We start from the raw sequence: 16,011 nt of genomic DNA, 5'->3' as shown, positions 1-16,011 counted from the left end.
GTTTCTTGAAAAAAAAAAAAAATCTTAAGATTCACAAAGTCCGTTTTACTATATACCAGTCTCTCTTTTCTGCATTCCTCTCCATATATATTTCCTCTTTTAGTTCTAGTTCAAGTAATATGTGGTCACTCTTCCCAATTGGTGTCTTTTATTCAATTCTATCCACAATTTCAGATTCCGACGTAAAGAATAAATCCAGACTTGACGGTTTTTCATTATTTCTATATCTGGTGTTTTCCTTTACCAATTGTGTCATTCCATATTCCATAGTCATGTCAAGCAATACATTTCCCCATAATTCCTCTCCGCCTTTCACTATCATCTCTTCCCAACAGATTTCTTTCCAGTTAAAATCCCCCATAAGTACCACGTTTCCTTCATCTTTCAGCATCTCATTTAATGAAATCCTTGTATTTTTTTAATATCTTAATCTCTCTCCAAGAACCCGTTTTTTGGGGACACATAGATCATTCTCTTTTTCATGTCTTTATCTTCAATTCTTGTCGTGATCATTTCCACACTGTTCCCCCATTTGTAACTTTCGTCCCACTCATTTTTTCTAAGCAAAGAACATGACTCCTCTATACTGTTTTTCATCTCTATTTCTAAGCCAATGATTATATAATCCATTTCCAACACTATTAGGCGACAGTGGACCCCTTAATTTTGTCCATACAATTGCCATTATTTTTTGTTTTGCTTCTGACAAGTAATCATTAAGGTCATTTGATATACTTACATTCTTTTGCGTGCGTGCGTGTGTGTGTGTGTGTGTGTGTGTGTGTGTGTGTGTGTGTATGTGTGTGTGTGTGTGTGTGGTTACCTAACTGTATTTTACTTGTAGAATCCTATACTTTTGTCTCCATCTCCCAAACTTCCCTCTGATTTTTTTCCCTTGATTACTTCCTATTCGAAGGTGGTTCCAAAGTCGAGGCATCTATATGGAAATCAAATTCATCAATATATTTTTCAGTCGTGGCCATTTTTCACTTTCCTATGCCAGGGGCAAAGGTCAACCCGGTCAATTTCAACCATTCCTTTCATTAATTTGTCCATAGTGGCCACGTCAGCCCTCCCTCTTTTTCCTTCAATTGAAGGCAGATCGACCCTGTGGGTCATTTTGGCATTCATTCACTGTATTACTTCGATCTTATGTCCTTTTCTTTTGTTTGAGAGCCACACCACTGCTGCATATCCCAATCAGGGTTGGATTAGGTTTTCTATTATTATTATTACTATTATCATTATTATTGTGTATACATTGTGACGAATGTGGATAGGAGGTAAAGGGAACACGGGCTGAGGGAAATACTTTTATTCATGACTAGTTTCGCCTGAAGAAGCCACTCAGGTGAAACTAGTTAGGAATAAAAGTATTTCCCTCGACTCGCGTTCACTTTACCACCTATCCACATTATTATCATTATTATTATTATTATTATCATTATTATTTATTATTATTATTATTATTATTATTATTATTATTATTATCATTATTATCATTATCATTATTATTATTATTATTATTATTATTATTATTATTATTATTATTATTATTATTATTATTATTATTATTATTATTATTATTATTATTATTATTATCATTATTATAATTATTATCACCATTGTTATTATTATTATTATTATTATTATTATTATTATTATTATTATTATTATTATTATTATTATTATTATTATTATTACTATCATTATTATTATTATTATTATTATTATCATTATTATTATTATTATTATTATTATTATTATTATTATTATTATTATTATTATTATTATTATTATTATTATTATCATTATTATTATTATTATTATTATCATCATTATTATCATTATCATTATTATTATTATTATAATTATCATAATTATCATTATTGGGATCATTATTATTATCTTTATTATTATTATTGATCATAACTGTCCACGAAGTTAAACGTCATTCTCACATTCATTTACGTGTCTCGCAAAAAAAAAAAAAAAAAAAAAATCATTATGATTCTTGGTTGACACATCATCTGTGACCTAAATCCCTAAACCTTTCTTCCTTTTCCTGTCTTGTAATTGTATTATTTACCAACGAATAAAACACTGATGACCTTTTTGTAAAGGTCATTATGATTCTTGGGTGACACATCATCTGTGACCTACATCCCTAGACCTTTCTTCCTCTTCCGGTCTTGTAATTGTATTATTCACCAACGAATAAAACACTGATGACCTTTTAGTAAATGTCATTATGATTCTTAGGTGACACATCATCTGTGACCTTTCTTCCTCTTCCGGTCTTGTAATTGTATTATTTACCAACGAATAAAGCACTGATGACCTTTTTGTATTTTTGCCCATTGTCGATATTTGGCACTAGGCTCCATTTGCCAGCTCTGTCTAGATTTCTTTTGTAATATATTGAAACCTTTTTTTCTAGCCATCGCGTGACCTTAGTGTCGCCTGCAACAACTAGATCAGTGCATCTAATTACTCATTTTAGAACATCGTTTAAGTGAGTCAAGAACGCCACTGGAGTACCGACTCCTGTGTGTCCGCCACGTGGTCACTGACTTGGAGGTTCGAGAGGTGATGACGTGTTCTAAACGTATCCCGATAAGAATGTTCATTTTCTGTATGTAATTACTTTAAAGTAACATGCAACCAAAGGGGTCATTCATGCCTATGAGTGTGTTGGGGAATAGTGGATAGCTAGTGCTCAAAAAACATATAAGAATATAAAATTGTTGTTATAAGAAGCGTATCGGAGCTTTGGTTGGAAGCGACGATGTCTCTTCTTCTTTCACTCACGATGGGAACAAACAATGGAGAGGGAGACTAAACAACCCACACGTAAACTTTCATGGAGAAATAAAATTAACAAAGTTAATCATGGAAAGACATTTTGACCCCCTGGCGAGGGTTAGGAAAAATCAAACCGTAAGAATAAGAATAATCAACTTCGCCAACCGCGTATTTGATGAACGGAATAAGCTTATTGAAGAGTCTAGTTCCATTCTTTACGGCTCACTTGGTTATATAGTTACCTCCATTTGCTCAACCGAGACATGAGAATAAGCCAAACATAAACACGTCACCCGACACTTGTCCCTCGCGAATATCCCCCATCATGTCTAAACAGAAGTGTAGTAGCACATTTGTAAATAACACCCAAGAAACCCACAGTCGGAGAAAATAAACTTCGAATGAAAGAAGATTCTATATTTCGGCTACCAACTGTAGCCCTCTTCAGAAAAGTACTTTAACGAGGAGAAAAATATTTTCACCGACTGTGGGTTTCTTGTGTGCTATCTCCCATCATATTTCTATAGGGATGTTTTTTTCTTTCTCCCCGTTCACCCTAGAGACTGTTATGATCACAGATGCCATTTTGTAGGAAATTTCTACGAATTTGTGGGAGAAAATTGAAGAATTATATGTAGAATTTGAAGAATTATATGTTGCAATGAATATATTTGGGTATATAATAATTCCTCCTTTTTGTGGGAATTTTGTGGTAGAAATCTCACTCATTTGTGGGAACTGGCATAGATCACAATGTTCAAGTAGGTCCTAGAAGGACTTCTTCAGAGTGTACACTCTGAAGAAGCCTTTCTAGGACGAAATGTCAGTATTAAAAGTCCAACGGTTTTTGGAGTTTACCTCATCACCCTTCCACTCATAGATCACAATAGCAACACTGGTTGTGATCTGCGCTTTCCCCGTGCGATGTATGCAATGACTGTCGTGCATGGAAGGGAGCAGGCAGGGGCTAGTGAGTTGTGACTTCGACTCACTTCTCGTAGGAAACATACACACTTCCCACGAACAAAATGACGCCCACATGCACAAACAATTCCACGTGCTTTGTCTTTGGCTAAAATTCACTTCCTTTCCAACTTTCTCTCATACTACGTCTTCTCATTTCAGTTTACCTTTCATTAAAAAAAAAAAAAAAAATGTGTATTAACCTCTACAGCTGTCTCCGACCATTTTCATCAATTTTGGTTGATTTCGATACAAATTCGATGTCCAAGTCTCCTGTCATTTAATTTTCCTACAGACTACAGGGAGCGAGAGAGAGAATGAGAGAGAGGGGTTATAAGGAGACGTGATGACTTGAGAGTATTAGCAAAAAAAAAAAAAAAAAAAAAAGGGGGGGAGGGAAATAAATAGAAATAGAGACGGAGAGTTACATCTTTCTTCTTACTAGAGATTAACCACATTATTCTATTTTTCTATTGAAAAGCACAGATAAACGAAATAAAAACGATACTTACATACTTCATGTTGAATGTTCACTCAACGGCGCTCCCAACTGCAATTGTGCACAAATACGAACTGGACTGCTGTCAGGTTTCTAACCAGGTGTGTGTGTGTGTGTGTGTGTGTGTGTGTGTGTGTGTGTGTGTGTGTGTGTGTGTGTGTGTGTGTGTGTGTGTGTGTGTGTGTGTGTGTGGTTACCTAACTGTATTTTACTTGTAGAATCCTATACTTTTGTCTCCATCTCCCAAACTTCCCTCTGATTTTTTTCCCTTGATTACTTCCTATTCGAAGGTGGTTCCAAAGTCGAGGCATCTATATGGAAATCAAATTCATCAATATATTTTTCAGTCGTGGCCATTTTTCACTTTCCTATGCCAGGGGCAAAGGTCAACCCGGTCAATTTCAACCATTCCTTTCATTAATTTGTCCATAGTGGCCACGTCAGCCCTCCCTCTTTTTCCTTCAATTGAAGGCAGATCGACCCTGTGGGTCATTTTGGCATTCATTCACTGTATTACTTCGATCTTATGTCCTTTTCTTTTGTTTGAGAGCCACACCACTGCTGCATATCCCAATCAGGGTTGGATTAGGTTTTCTATTATTATTATTACTATTATCATTATTATTGTGTATACATTGTGACGAATGTGGATAGGAGGTAAAGGGAACACGGGCTGAGGGAAATACTTTTATTCCTGACTAGTTTCGCCTTCAGAGGAATGAAGAAGCCACTCAGGCGAAACTAGTCAGGAATAAAAGTATTTCCCTCAGCCCGTGTTCCCTTTACCTCCTATCCACATTATTATCATTATTATTATTATTATTATCATTATTATCATTATTATTATTATTATTATTATTATTATTATTATTATTATTATTATTATTATTATTATTATCATTATCATTATTATTATTATTATTATTATCATTATCATTATCATTATTATCATTATTATTATTATTATTATCATTATTATTATTATTATTATTATTATCATTATTATTATTATTATTATCATTATTATAATTATTATCACCATTGTTATTATTATTATTATTATTATTATTATTATTATTATTATTATTATTATTATTATTATTATTATTATTATTATTATTATTATTATTATTATTACTATTATTACTATCATTATTATTATTATTATTATTATTATTATTATTATTATTATTATTATTATTATTATTATTATTATTATTATTATTATTATTATTATCATTATTATCATTATCATTATTATTATTATTATTATTATCATTATTATCATTATCATTATTATTATAATTATAATTATTATTTATCATAACTGTCCACGAAGTGAAACGTCATTCTCACATTCATTTACGTGTCTTGCAAAAAAAAAAAAAAAAAAAAAAATCATTATGATTCTTGGTTGACACATCATCTGTGACCTAAATCCCTAAACCTTTCTTCCTTTTCCTGTCTTGTAATTGTATTATTTACCAACGAATAAAACACTGATGACCTTTTTGTAAAGGTCATTATGATTCTTGGGTGACACATCATCTGTGACCTACATCCCTAGACCTTTCTTCCTCTTCCGGTCTTGTAATTGTATTATTCACCAACGAATAAAACACTGATGACCTTTTAGTAAATTTCATTATGATTCTTAGGTGACACATCATCTGTGACCTTTCTTCCTCTTCCGGTCTTGTAATTGTATTATTTACCAACGAATAAAGCACTGATGACCTTTTTGTATTTTTGCCCATTGTCGATATTTGGCACTAGGCTCCATTTGCCAGCTCTGTCTAGATTTCTTTTGTAATATATTGAAACCTTTTTTTCTAGCCATCGCGTGACCTTAGTGTCGCCTGCAACAACTAGATCAGTGCATCTAATTACTCATTTTAGAACATCGTTTAAGTGAGTCAAGAACGCCACTGGAGTACCGACTCCTGTGTGTCCGCCACGTGGTCACTGACTTGGAGGTTCGAGAGGTGATGACGTGTTCTAAACGTATCCCGATAAGAATGTTCATTTTCTGTATGTAATTACTTTAAAGTAACATGCAACCAAAGGGGTCATTCATGCCTATGAGTGTGTTGGGGAATAGTGGATAGCTAGTGCTCAAAAAACATATAAGAATATAAAATTGTTGTTATAAGAAGCGTATCGGAGCTTTGGTTGGAAGCGACGATGTCTCTTCTTCTTTCACTCACGATGGGAACAAACAATGGAGAGGGAGACTAAACAACCCACACGTAAACTTTCATGGAGAAATAAAATTAACAAAGTTAATCATGGAAAGACATTTTGACCCCCTGGCGAGGGTTAGGAAAAATCAAACCGTAAGAATAAGAATAATCAACTTCGCCAACCGCGTATTTGATGAACGGAATAAGCTTATTGAAGAGTCTAGTTCCATTCTTTACGGCTCACTTGGTTATATAGTTACCTCCATTTGCTCAACCGAGGCATGAGAATAAGCCAAACATAAACACGTCACCCGACACTTGTCCCTCGCGAATATCCCCCATCATGTCTAAACAGAAGTGTAGTAGCACATTTGTAAATAACACACAAGAAACCCACAGTCGGAGAAAATAAACTTCGAATGAAAGAAGATTCTATATTTCGGCTACCAACTGTAGCCCTCTTCAGAAAAGTACTTTAACGAGGAGAAAAATATTTTCACCGACTGTGGGTTTCTTGTGTGCTATCTCCCATCATATTTCTATAGGGATGTTTTTTTCTTTCTCCCCGTTCACCCTAGAGACTGTTATGATCACAGATGCCATTTTGTAGGAAATTTCCACGAATTTGTGGGAGAAAATTGAAGAATTATATGTAGATTTTGAAGAATTATATGTTGCAATGAATTTATTTGGGTATATAATAATTCCTCCTTTTTGTGGGAATTTTGTGGTAGAAATCTCACTCATTTGTGGGAACTGGCATAGATCACAATGTTCAAGTAGGTCCTAGAAGGACTTCTTCAGAGTGTACACTCTGAAGAAGCCTTTCTAGGACGAAATGTCAGTATTAAAAGTCCAACGGTTTTTGGAGTTTACCTCATCACCCTTCCACTCATAGATCACAATAGCAACACTGGTTGTGATCTGCGCTTTCCCCGTGCGATGTATGCAATGACTGTCGTGCATGGAAGGGAGAAGGCAGGGGCTAGTGAGTTGTGACTTCGACTCACTTCTCGTAGGAAACATACACACTTCCCACGAACAAAATGACGCCCACATGCACAAACAATTCCACGTGCTTTGTCTTTGGCTAAAATTCACTTCCTTTCCAACTTTCTCTCATACTACGTCTTCTCATTTCAGTTTACCTTTCATTAAAAAAAAAAAAAAAAAAAATGTGTATTAACCTCTACAGCTGTCTCCGACCATTTTCATCAATTTTGGTTGATTTCGATACAAATTCGATGTCCAAGTCTCCTGTCATTTAATTTTCCTACAGACTACAGGGAGCGAGAGAGAGAATGAGAGAGAGGGGTTATAAGGAGACGTGATGACTTGAGAGTATTAGCAAAAAAAAAAAAAAAAAAAAAGGGGGGGAGGGAAATCAAGAGAAATAGAGACGGAGAGTTACATCTTTCTTCTTACTAGAGATTAACCACATTATTCTATTTTTCTATTGAAAAGCACAGATAAACGAAATAAAAACGATACTTACATACTTCATGTTGAATGTTCACTCAACGGCGCTCCCAACTGCAATTGTGCACAAATACGAACTGGACTGCTGTCAGGTTTCTAACCAGGTGTGTGTGTGTGTGTGTGTGTGTGTGTGTGTGTGTGTGTGTGTGTGTGTGTGTGTGTGTGTATGTGTGTGTGTGTGTGTGGTTACCTAACTGTATTTTACTTGTAGAATCCTATACTTTTGTCTCCATCTCCCAAACTTCCCTCTGATTTTTTTCCCTTGATTACTTCCTATTCGAAGGTGGTTCCAAAGTCGAGGCATCTATATGGAAATCAAATTCATCAATATATTTTTCAGTCGTGGCCATTTTTCACTTTCCTATGCCAGGGGCAAAGGTCAACCCGGTCAATTTCAACCATTCCTTTCATTAATTTGTCCATAGTGGCCACGTCAGCCCTCCCTCTTTTTCCTTCAATTGAAGGCAGATCGACCCTGTGGGTCATTTTGGCATTCATTCACTGTATTACTTCGATCTTATGTCCTTTTCTTTTGTTTGAGAGCCACACCACTGCTGCATATCCCAATCAGGGTTGGATTAGGTTTTCTATTATTATTATTACTATTATCATTATTATAGTGTATACATTGTGACGAATGTGGATAGGAGGTAAAGGGAACACGGGCTGAGGGAAATACTTTTATTCCTGACTAGTTTCGCCTTCAGAGGAATGAAGAAGCCACTCAGGTGAAACTAGTCAGGAATAAAAGTATTTCCCTCAGCCCGTGTTCCCTTTACCTCCTATCCACATTATTATCATTATTATTATTATTATTATCATTATTATCATTATTATTATTATTATTATTATTATTATTATTATTATCATTATTATCATTATTATTATTATTATTATTATTATTATTATTATTATTATTATTATTATTATTATTATTATTATTATTATTATTATTATTATTATTATTATTATTATTATTATTATTATAATTATTATAATTATTATCAACATTTTTATTATTATTATTATTATTATTATTATTATTATTATTATTATTATTATTATTATTATTATTATTATTATTATTATTATTATTATTATTACTATCATTATTATTATTATTATTATTATTATTATCATTATTATTATCATCATTATTATTACTATTATTATATTATTGTTATCATCATTATTAGTACTATTATTACTATTATTATTATTATTATCATCATTATTATCATTATCATTATTATTATTATTATTATTATTATCATTATTATCATTATCATTATCATTATTATTTATCATAACTGTCCACGAAGTGAAACGTCATTCTCACATTCATTTACGTGTCTCGCAAAAAAAAAAAAAAAAAAAAATCATTATGATTCTTGGTTGACACATCATCTGTGACCTAAATCCCTAAACCTTTCTTCCTTTTCCTGTCTTGTAATTGTATTATTTACCAACGAATAAAACACTGATGACCTTTTTGTAAAGGTCATTATGATTCTTGGGTGACACATCATCTGTGACCTACATCCCTAGACCTTTCTTCCTCTTCCGGTCTTGTAATTGTATTATTCACCAACGAATAAAACACTGATGACCTTTTAGTAAATTTCATTATGATTCTTAGGTGACACATCATCTGTGACCTTTCTTCCTCTTCCGGTCTTGTAATTGTATTATTTACCAACGAATAAAGCACTGATGACCTTTTTGTATTTTTGCCCATTGTCGATATTTGGCACTAGGCTCCATTTGCCAGCTCTGTCTAGATTTCTTTTGTAATATATTGAAACCTTTTTTTCTAGCCATCGCGTGACCTTAGTGTCGCCTGCAACAACTAGATCAGTGCATCTAATTACTCATTTTAGAACATCGTTTAAGTGAGTCAAGAACGCCACTGGAGTACCGACTCCTGTGTGTCCGCCACGTGGTCACTGACTTGGAGGTTCGAGAGGTGATGACGTGTTCTAAACGTATCCCGATAAGAATGTTCATTTTCTGTATGTAATTACTTTAAAGTAACATGCAACCAAAGGGGTCATTCATGCCTATGAGTGTGTTGGGGAATAGTGGATAGCTAGTGCTCAAAAAACATATAAGAATATAAAATTGTTGTTATAAGAAGCGTATCGGAGCTTTGGTTGGAAGCGACGATGTCTCTTCTTCTTTCACTCACGATGGGAACAAACAATGGAGAGGGAGACTAAACAACCCACACGTAAACTTTCATGGAGAAATAAAATTAACAAAGTTAATCATGGAAAGACATTTTGACCCCCTGGCGAGGGTTAGGAAAAATCAAACCGTAAGAATAAGAATAATCAACTTCGCCAACCGCGTATTTGATGAACGGAATAAGCTTATTGAAGAGTCTAGTTCCATTCTTTACGGCTCACTTGGTTATATAGTTACCTCCATTTGCTCAACCGAGGCATGAGAATAAGCCAAACATAAACACGTCACCCGACACTTGTCCCTCGCGAATATCCCCCATCATGTCTAAACAGAAGTGTAGTAGCACATTTGTAAATAACACCCAAGAAACCCACAGTCGGAGAAAATAAACTTCGAATGAAAGAAGATTCTATATTTCGGCTACCAACTGTAGCCCTCTTCAGAAAAGTACTTTAACGAGGAGAAAAATATTTTCACCGACTGTGGGTTTCTTGTGTGCTATCTCCCATCATATTTCTATAGGGATGTTTTTTTTCTTTCTCGCCGTTCACCGTAGAGACTGTTATGATCACAGATGCCATTTTGTAGGAAATTTCCACGAATTTGTGGGAGAAAATTGAAGAATTATATGTAGAATTTGAAGAATTATATGTTGCAATGAATTTATTTGGGTATATAATAATTCCTCCTTTTTGTGGGAATTTTGTGGTAGAAATCTCACTCATTTGTGGGAACTGGCATAGATCACAATGTTGAAGTAGGTCCTAGAAGGACTTCTTCAGAGTGTACACTCTGAAGAAGCCTTTCTAGGACGAAATGTCAGTATTAAAAGTCCAACGGTTTTTGGAGTTTACCTCATCACCCTTCCACTCATAGATCACAATAGCAACACTGGTTGTGATCTGCGCTTTCCCCGTGCGATGTATGCAATGACTGTCGTGCATGGAAGGAAGAAGGCAGGGGCTAGTGAGTTGTGACTTCGACTCACTTCTCGTAGGAAACATACACACTTCCCACGAACAAAATCACACCCACATGCACAAACATTTACACGTGTTTTTTTCTTTGACTGAAATTCACTCCCTTTCTAACTTTCTCTCATACTGCATCTTCTCGTTTCAGTTTACCTTTCATTAAAAAAAAAAAAAAAAATGTGTATTAACCTCTACAGCTGTCTCCGACCATTTTCATCAATTTTGGTTGATTTCGATACAAATTCGATGTCCAAGTCTCCTGTCATTTAATTTTCCTACAGACTACAGGGAGCGAGAGAGAGAATGAGAGAGAGGGGTTATAAGGAGACGTGATGACTTGAGAGTATTAGCAAAAAAAAAAAAAAAAAAAAAAAGGGGGGGAGGGAAATCAAGAGAAATAGAGACGGAGAGTTACATCTTTCTTCTTACTAGAGATTAACCACATTATTCTATTTTTCTATTGAAAAGCACAGATAAACGAAATAAAAACGATACTTACATACTTCATGTTGAATGTTCACTCAACGGCGCTCCCAACTGCAATTGTGCACAAATACGAACTGGACTGCTGTCAGGTTTCTAACCAGGTGTGTGTGTGTGTGTGTGTGTGTGTGTGTGTGTGTGTGTGTGTGTGTGTGTGTGTGTGTGTGTGTGTGTGTGTGTGTGTGTGTGTGTGTGTGTGTGTGTGTGGTTACCTAACTGTATTTTACTTGTAGAATCCTATACTTTTGTCTCCATCTCCCAAACTTCCCTCTGATTTTTTTCCCTTGATTACTTCCTATTCGAAGGTGGTTCCAAAGTCGAGGCATCTATATGGAAATAAAATTCATCAATATATTTTTCAGTCGTGGCCATTTTTTCACTTTCCTATGCCAGGGGCAAAGGTCAACCCGGTCAATTTCAACCATTCCTTTCATTAATTTGTCCATAGTGGCCACGTCAGCCCTCCCTCTTTTTCCTTCAATTGAAGGCAGATCGACCCTGTTGGGTCATTTTGGCATTCATTCACTGTATTACTTCGATCTTATGTCCTTTTCTTTTGTTTGAGAGCCACACCACTGCTGCATATCCCAATCAGGGTTGGATTAGGTTTTCTATTATTATTATTACTATTATCATTATTATAGTGTATACATTGTGACGAATGTGGATAGGAGGTAAAGGGAACACGGGCTGAGGGAAATACTTTTATTCCTGACTAGTTTCGCCTTCAGAGGAATGAAGAAGCCACTCAGGCGAAACTAGTCAGGAATAAAAGTATTTCCCTCAGCCCGTGTTCCCTTTACCTCCTATCCACATTATTATCATTATTATTATTATTATTATCATTATTATCATTATTATTATTATTATTATTATTATTATTATTATTATTATTATTATTATTATTATTATTATTATTATTATTATTATTATTATTATTATTATTATTATTATTATTATTATTATTATTATTATTATTATTATTATTATTATTATTATTATTATTATTATTATTATCATTATTATAATTATTATCACCATTGTTATTATTATTATTATTATTATTATTATTATTATTATTATTATTATTATTATTATTATTATTATTATTATTATTATTATTACTATCATTATTATTATTATTATTATTATTATTATCATTATTATTATTATTATTATTATTATTATTATTATTATTATTATTATTATTATTATTATTATTATTATTATTATTATCATCATTATTATCATTATCATTATTATTATTATTATTATTATCATTATTATCATTATCATTATTATTATCATTATCATTATTATTTATCATAACTGTCCACGAAGTGAAACGTCATTCTCACATTCATTTACGTGTCTCGCAAAAAAAAAAAAAAAAAAAAATCATTATGATTCTTGGTTGACACATCATCTGTGACCTAAATCCCTAAACCTTTCTTCCTTTTCCTGTCTTGTAATTGTATTATTTACCAACGAATAAAACACTGATGACCTTTTTGTAAAGGTCATTATGATTCTTGGGTGACACATCATCTGTGACCTACATCCCTAGACCTTTCTTCCTCTTCCGGTCTTGTAATTGTATTATTCACCAACGAATAAAACACTGATGACCTTTTAGTAAATTTCATTATGATTCTTAGGTGACACATCATCTGTGACCTTTCTTCCTCTTCCGGTCTTGTAATTGTATTATTTACCAACGAATAAAGCACTGATGACCTTTTTGTATTTTTGCCCATTGTCGATATTTGGCACTAGGCTCCATTTGCCAGCTCTGTCTAGATTTCTTTTGTAATATATTGAAACCTTTTTTTCTAGCCATCGCGTGACCTTAGTGTCGCCTGCAACAACTAGATCAGTGCATCTAATTACTCATTTTAGAACATCGTTTAAGTGAGTCAAGAACGCCACTGGAGTACCGACTCCTGTGTGTCCGCCACGTGGTCACTGACTTGGAGGTTCGAGAGGTGATGACGTGTTCTAAACGTATCCCGATAAGAATGTTCATTTTCTGTATGTAATTACTTTAAAGTAACATGCAACCAAAGGGGTCATTCATGCCTATGAGTGTGTTGGGGAATAGTGGATAGCTAGTGCTCAAAAAACATATAAGAATATAAAATTGTTGTTATAAGAAGCGTATCGGAGCTTTGGTTGGAAGCGACGATGTCTCTTCTTCTTTCACTCACGATGGGAACAAACAATGGAGAGGGAGACTAAACAACCCACACGTAAACTTTCATGGAGAAATAAAATTAACAAAGTTAATCATGGAAAGACATTTTGACCCCCTGGCGAGGGTTAGGAAAAATCAAACCGTAAGAATAAGAATAATCAACTTCGCCAACCGCGTATTTGATGAACGGAATAAGCTTATTGAAGAGTCTAGTTCCATTCTTTACGGCTCACTTGGTTATATAGTTACCTCCATTTGCTCAACCGAGACATGAGAATAAGCCAAACATAAACACGTCACCCGACACTTGTCCCTCGCGAATATCCCCCATCATGTCTAAACAGAAGTGTAGTAGCACATTTGTAAATAACACACAAGAAACCCACAGTCGGAGAAAATAAACTTCGAATGAAAGAAGATTCTATATTTCGGCTACCAACTGTAGCCCTCTTCAGAAAAGTACTTTAACGAGGAGAAAAATATTTTCACCGACTGTGGGTTTCTTGTGTGCTATCTCCCATCATATTTCTATAGGGATGTTTTTTTCTTTCTCCCCGTTCCCCGTAGAGACTGTTATGATCACAGATGCCATTTTGTAGGAAATTTCCACGAATTTGTGGGAGAAAATTGAAGAATTATATGTAGAATTTGAAGAATTATATGTTGCAATGAATTTATTTGGGTATATAATAATTCCTCCTTTTTGTGGGAATTTTGTGGTAGAAATCTCACTCATTTGTGGGAACTGGCATAGATCACAATGTTCAAGTAGGTCCTAGAAGGACTTCTTCAGAGTGTACACTCTGAAGAAGCCTTTCTAGGACGAAATGTCAGTATTAAAAGTCCAACGGTTTTTGGAGTTTACCTCATCACCCTTCCACTCATAGATCACAATAGCAACACTGGTTGTGATCTGCGCTTTCCCCGTGCGATGTATGCAATGACTGTCGTGCATGGAAGGAAGAAGGCAGGGGCTAGTGAGTTGTGACTTCGACTCACTTCTCGTAGGAAACATACACACTTCCCACGAACAAAATGACGCCCACATGCACAAACAATTCCACGTGCTTTGTCTTTGGCTAAAATTCACTTCCTTTCCAACTTTCTCTCATACTACGTCTTCTCATTTCAGTTTACCTTTCATTAAAAAAAAAAAAAAAAAAATGTGTATTAACCTCTACAGCTGTCTCCGACCATTTTCATCAATTTTGGTTGATTTCGATACAAATTCGATGTCCAAGTCTCCTGTCATTTAATTTTCCTACAGACTACAGGGAGCGAGAGAGAGAATGAGAGAGAGGGGTTATAAGGAGACGTGATGACTTGAGAGTATTAGCAAAAAAAAAAAAAAAAAAAAAAAGGGGGGGGGGGAAATCAAGAGAAATAGAGACGGAGAGTTACATCTTTCTTCTTACTAGAGATTAACCACATTATTCTATTTTTCTATTGAAAAGCACAGATAAACGAAATAAAAACGATACTTACATACTTCATGTTGAATGTTCACTCAACGGCGCTCCCAACTGCAATTGTGCACAAATACGAACTGGACTGCTGTCAGGTTTCTAACCAGGTGTGTGTGTGTGTGTGTGTGTGTGTGTGTGTGTGTGTGTGTGTGTGTGTGTGTGTGTGTGTGTGTGTGTGTGTGTGTGTGTGTGTGTGTGTGTGTGTGTGTGTGTGTGTGGTTACCTAACTGTATTTTACTTGTAGAATCCTATACTTTTGTCTCCATCTCCCAAACTTCCCTCTGATTTTTTTCCCTTGATTACTTCCTATTCGAAGGTGGTTCCAAAGTCGAGGCATCTATATGGAAATCAAATTCATCAATATATTTTTCAGTCGTGGCCATTTTTCACTTTCCTATGCCAGGGGCAAAGGTCAACCCGGTCAATTTCAACCATTCCTTTCATTAATTTGTCCATAGTGGCCACGTCAGCCCTCCCTCTTTTTCCTTCAATTGAAGGCAGATCGACCCTGTGGGTCATTTTGGCATTCATTCACTGTATTACTTCGATCTTATGTCCTTTTCTTTTGTTTGAGAGCCACACCACTGCTGCATATCCCAATCAGGGTTGGATTAGGTTTTCTATTATTATTATTACTATTATCATTATTATTGTGTATACATTGTGACGAATGTGGATAGGAGGTAAAGGGAACACGGGCTGAGGGAAATACTTTTATTCCTGACTAGTTTCGCCTTCAGAGGAATGAAGAAGCCACTCAGGCGAAACTAGTCAGGAA

The 16,011-nt window shown here is 34.6% G+C and overlaps 1 protein-coding gene across 2 annotated transcripts in view; it reads right to left on the bottom strand.

Annotated features, from left to right (window-relative positions):
- The window catches only part of LOC143037242 (uncharacterized), a 29,949-nt gene that overhangs the window by 12,546 nt on the left and 1,392 nt on the right, over positions 1-16,011 (bottom strand). The window contains exon 1 of one of the 2 annotated variants that reach the window (XM_076205366.1): positions 4,281-4,312. The exons of the other annotated variant lie outside the window; for it this stretch is intronic. Coding sequence (XP_076061481.1) covers positions 4,281-4,289 — 9 coding nt within the window. The 5' untranslated portion in view covers positions 4,290-4,312. Of the gene's footprint in view, positions 1-4,280; positions 4,313-16,011 lie in introns of those variants that run through there. 2 annotated transcript variants of the gene reach the window in all.

This window comes from Oratosquilla oratoria, chromosome 22 (assembly GCF_046742065.1).
Source record: "Oratosquilla oratoria isolate Oo_2021 chromosome 22, ASM4674206v1, whole genome shotgun sequence".
Classification (NCBI taxonomy): Eukaryota; Metazoa; Arthropoda; class Malacostraca; order Stomatopoda; family Squillidae; genus Oratosquilla; species Oratosquilla oratoria.
The sequence above is the reverse complement of the archived record's forward strand: the minus strand, read 5'-3'. Positions and strand labels throughout refer to the sequence as shown.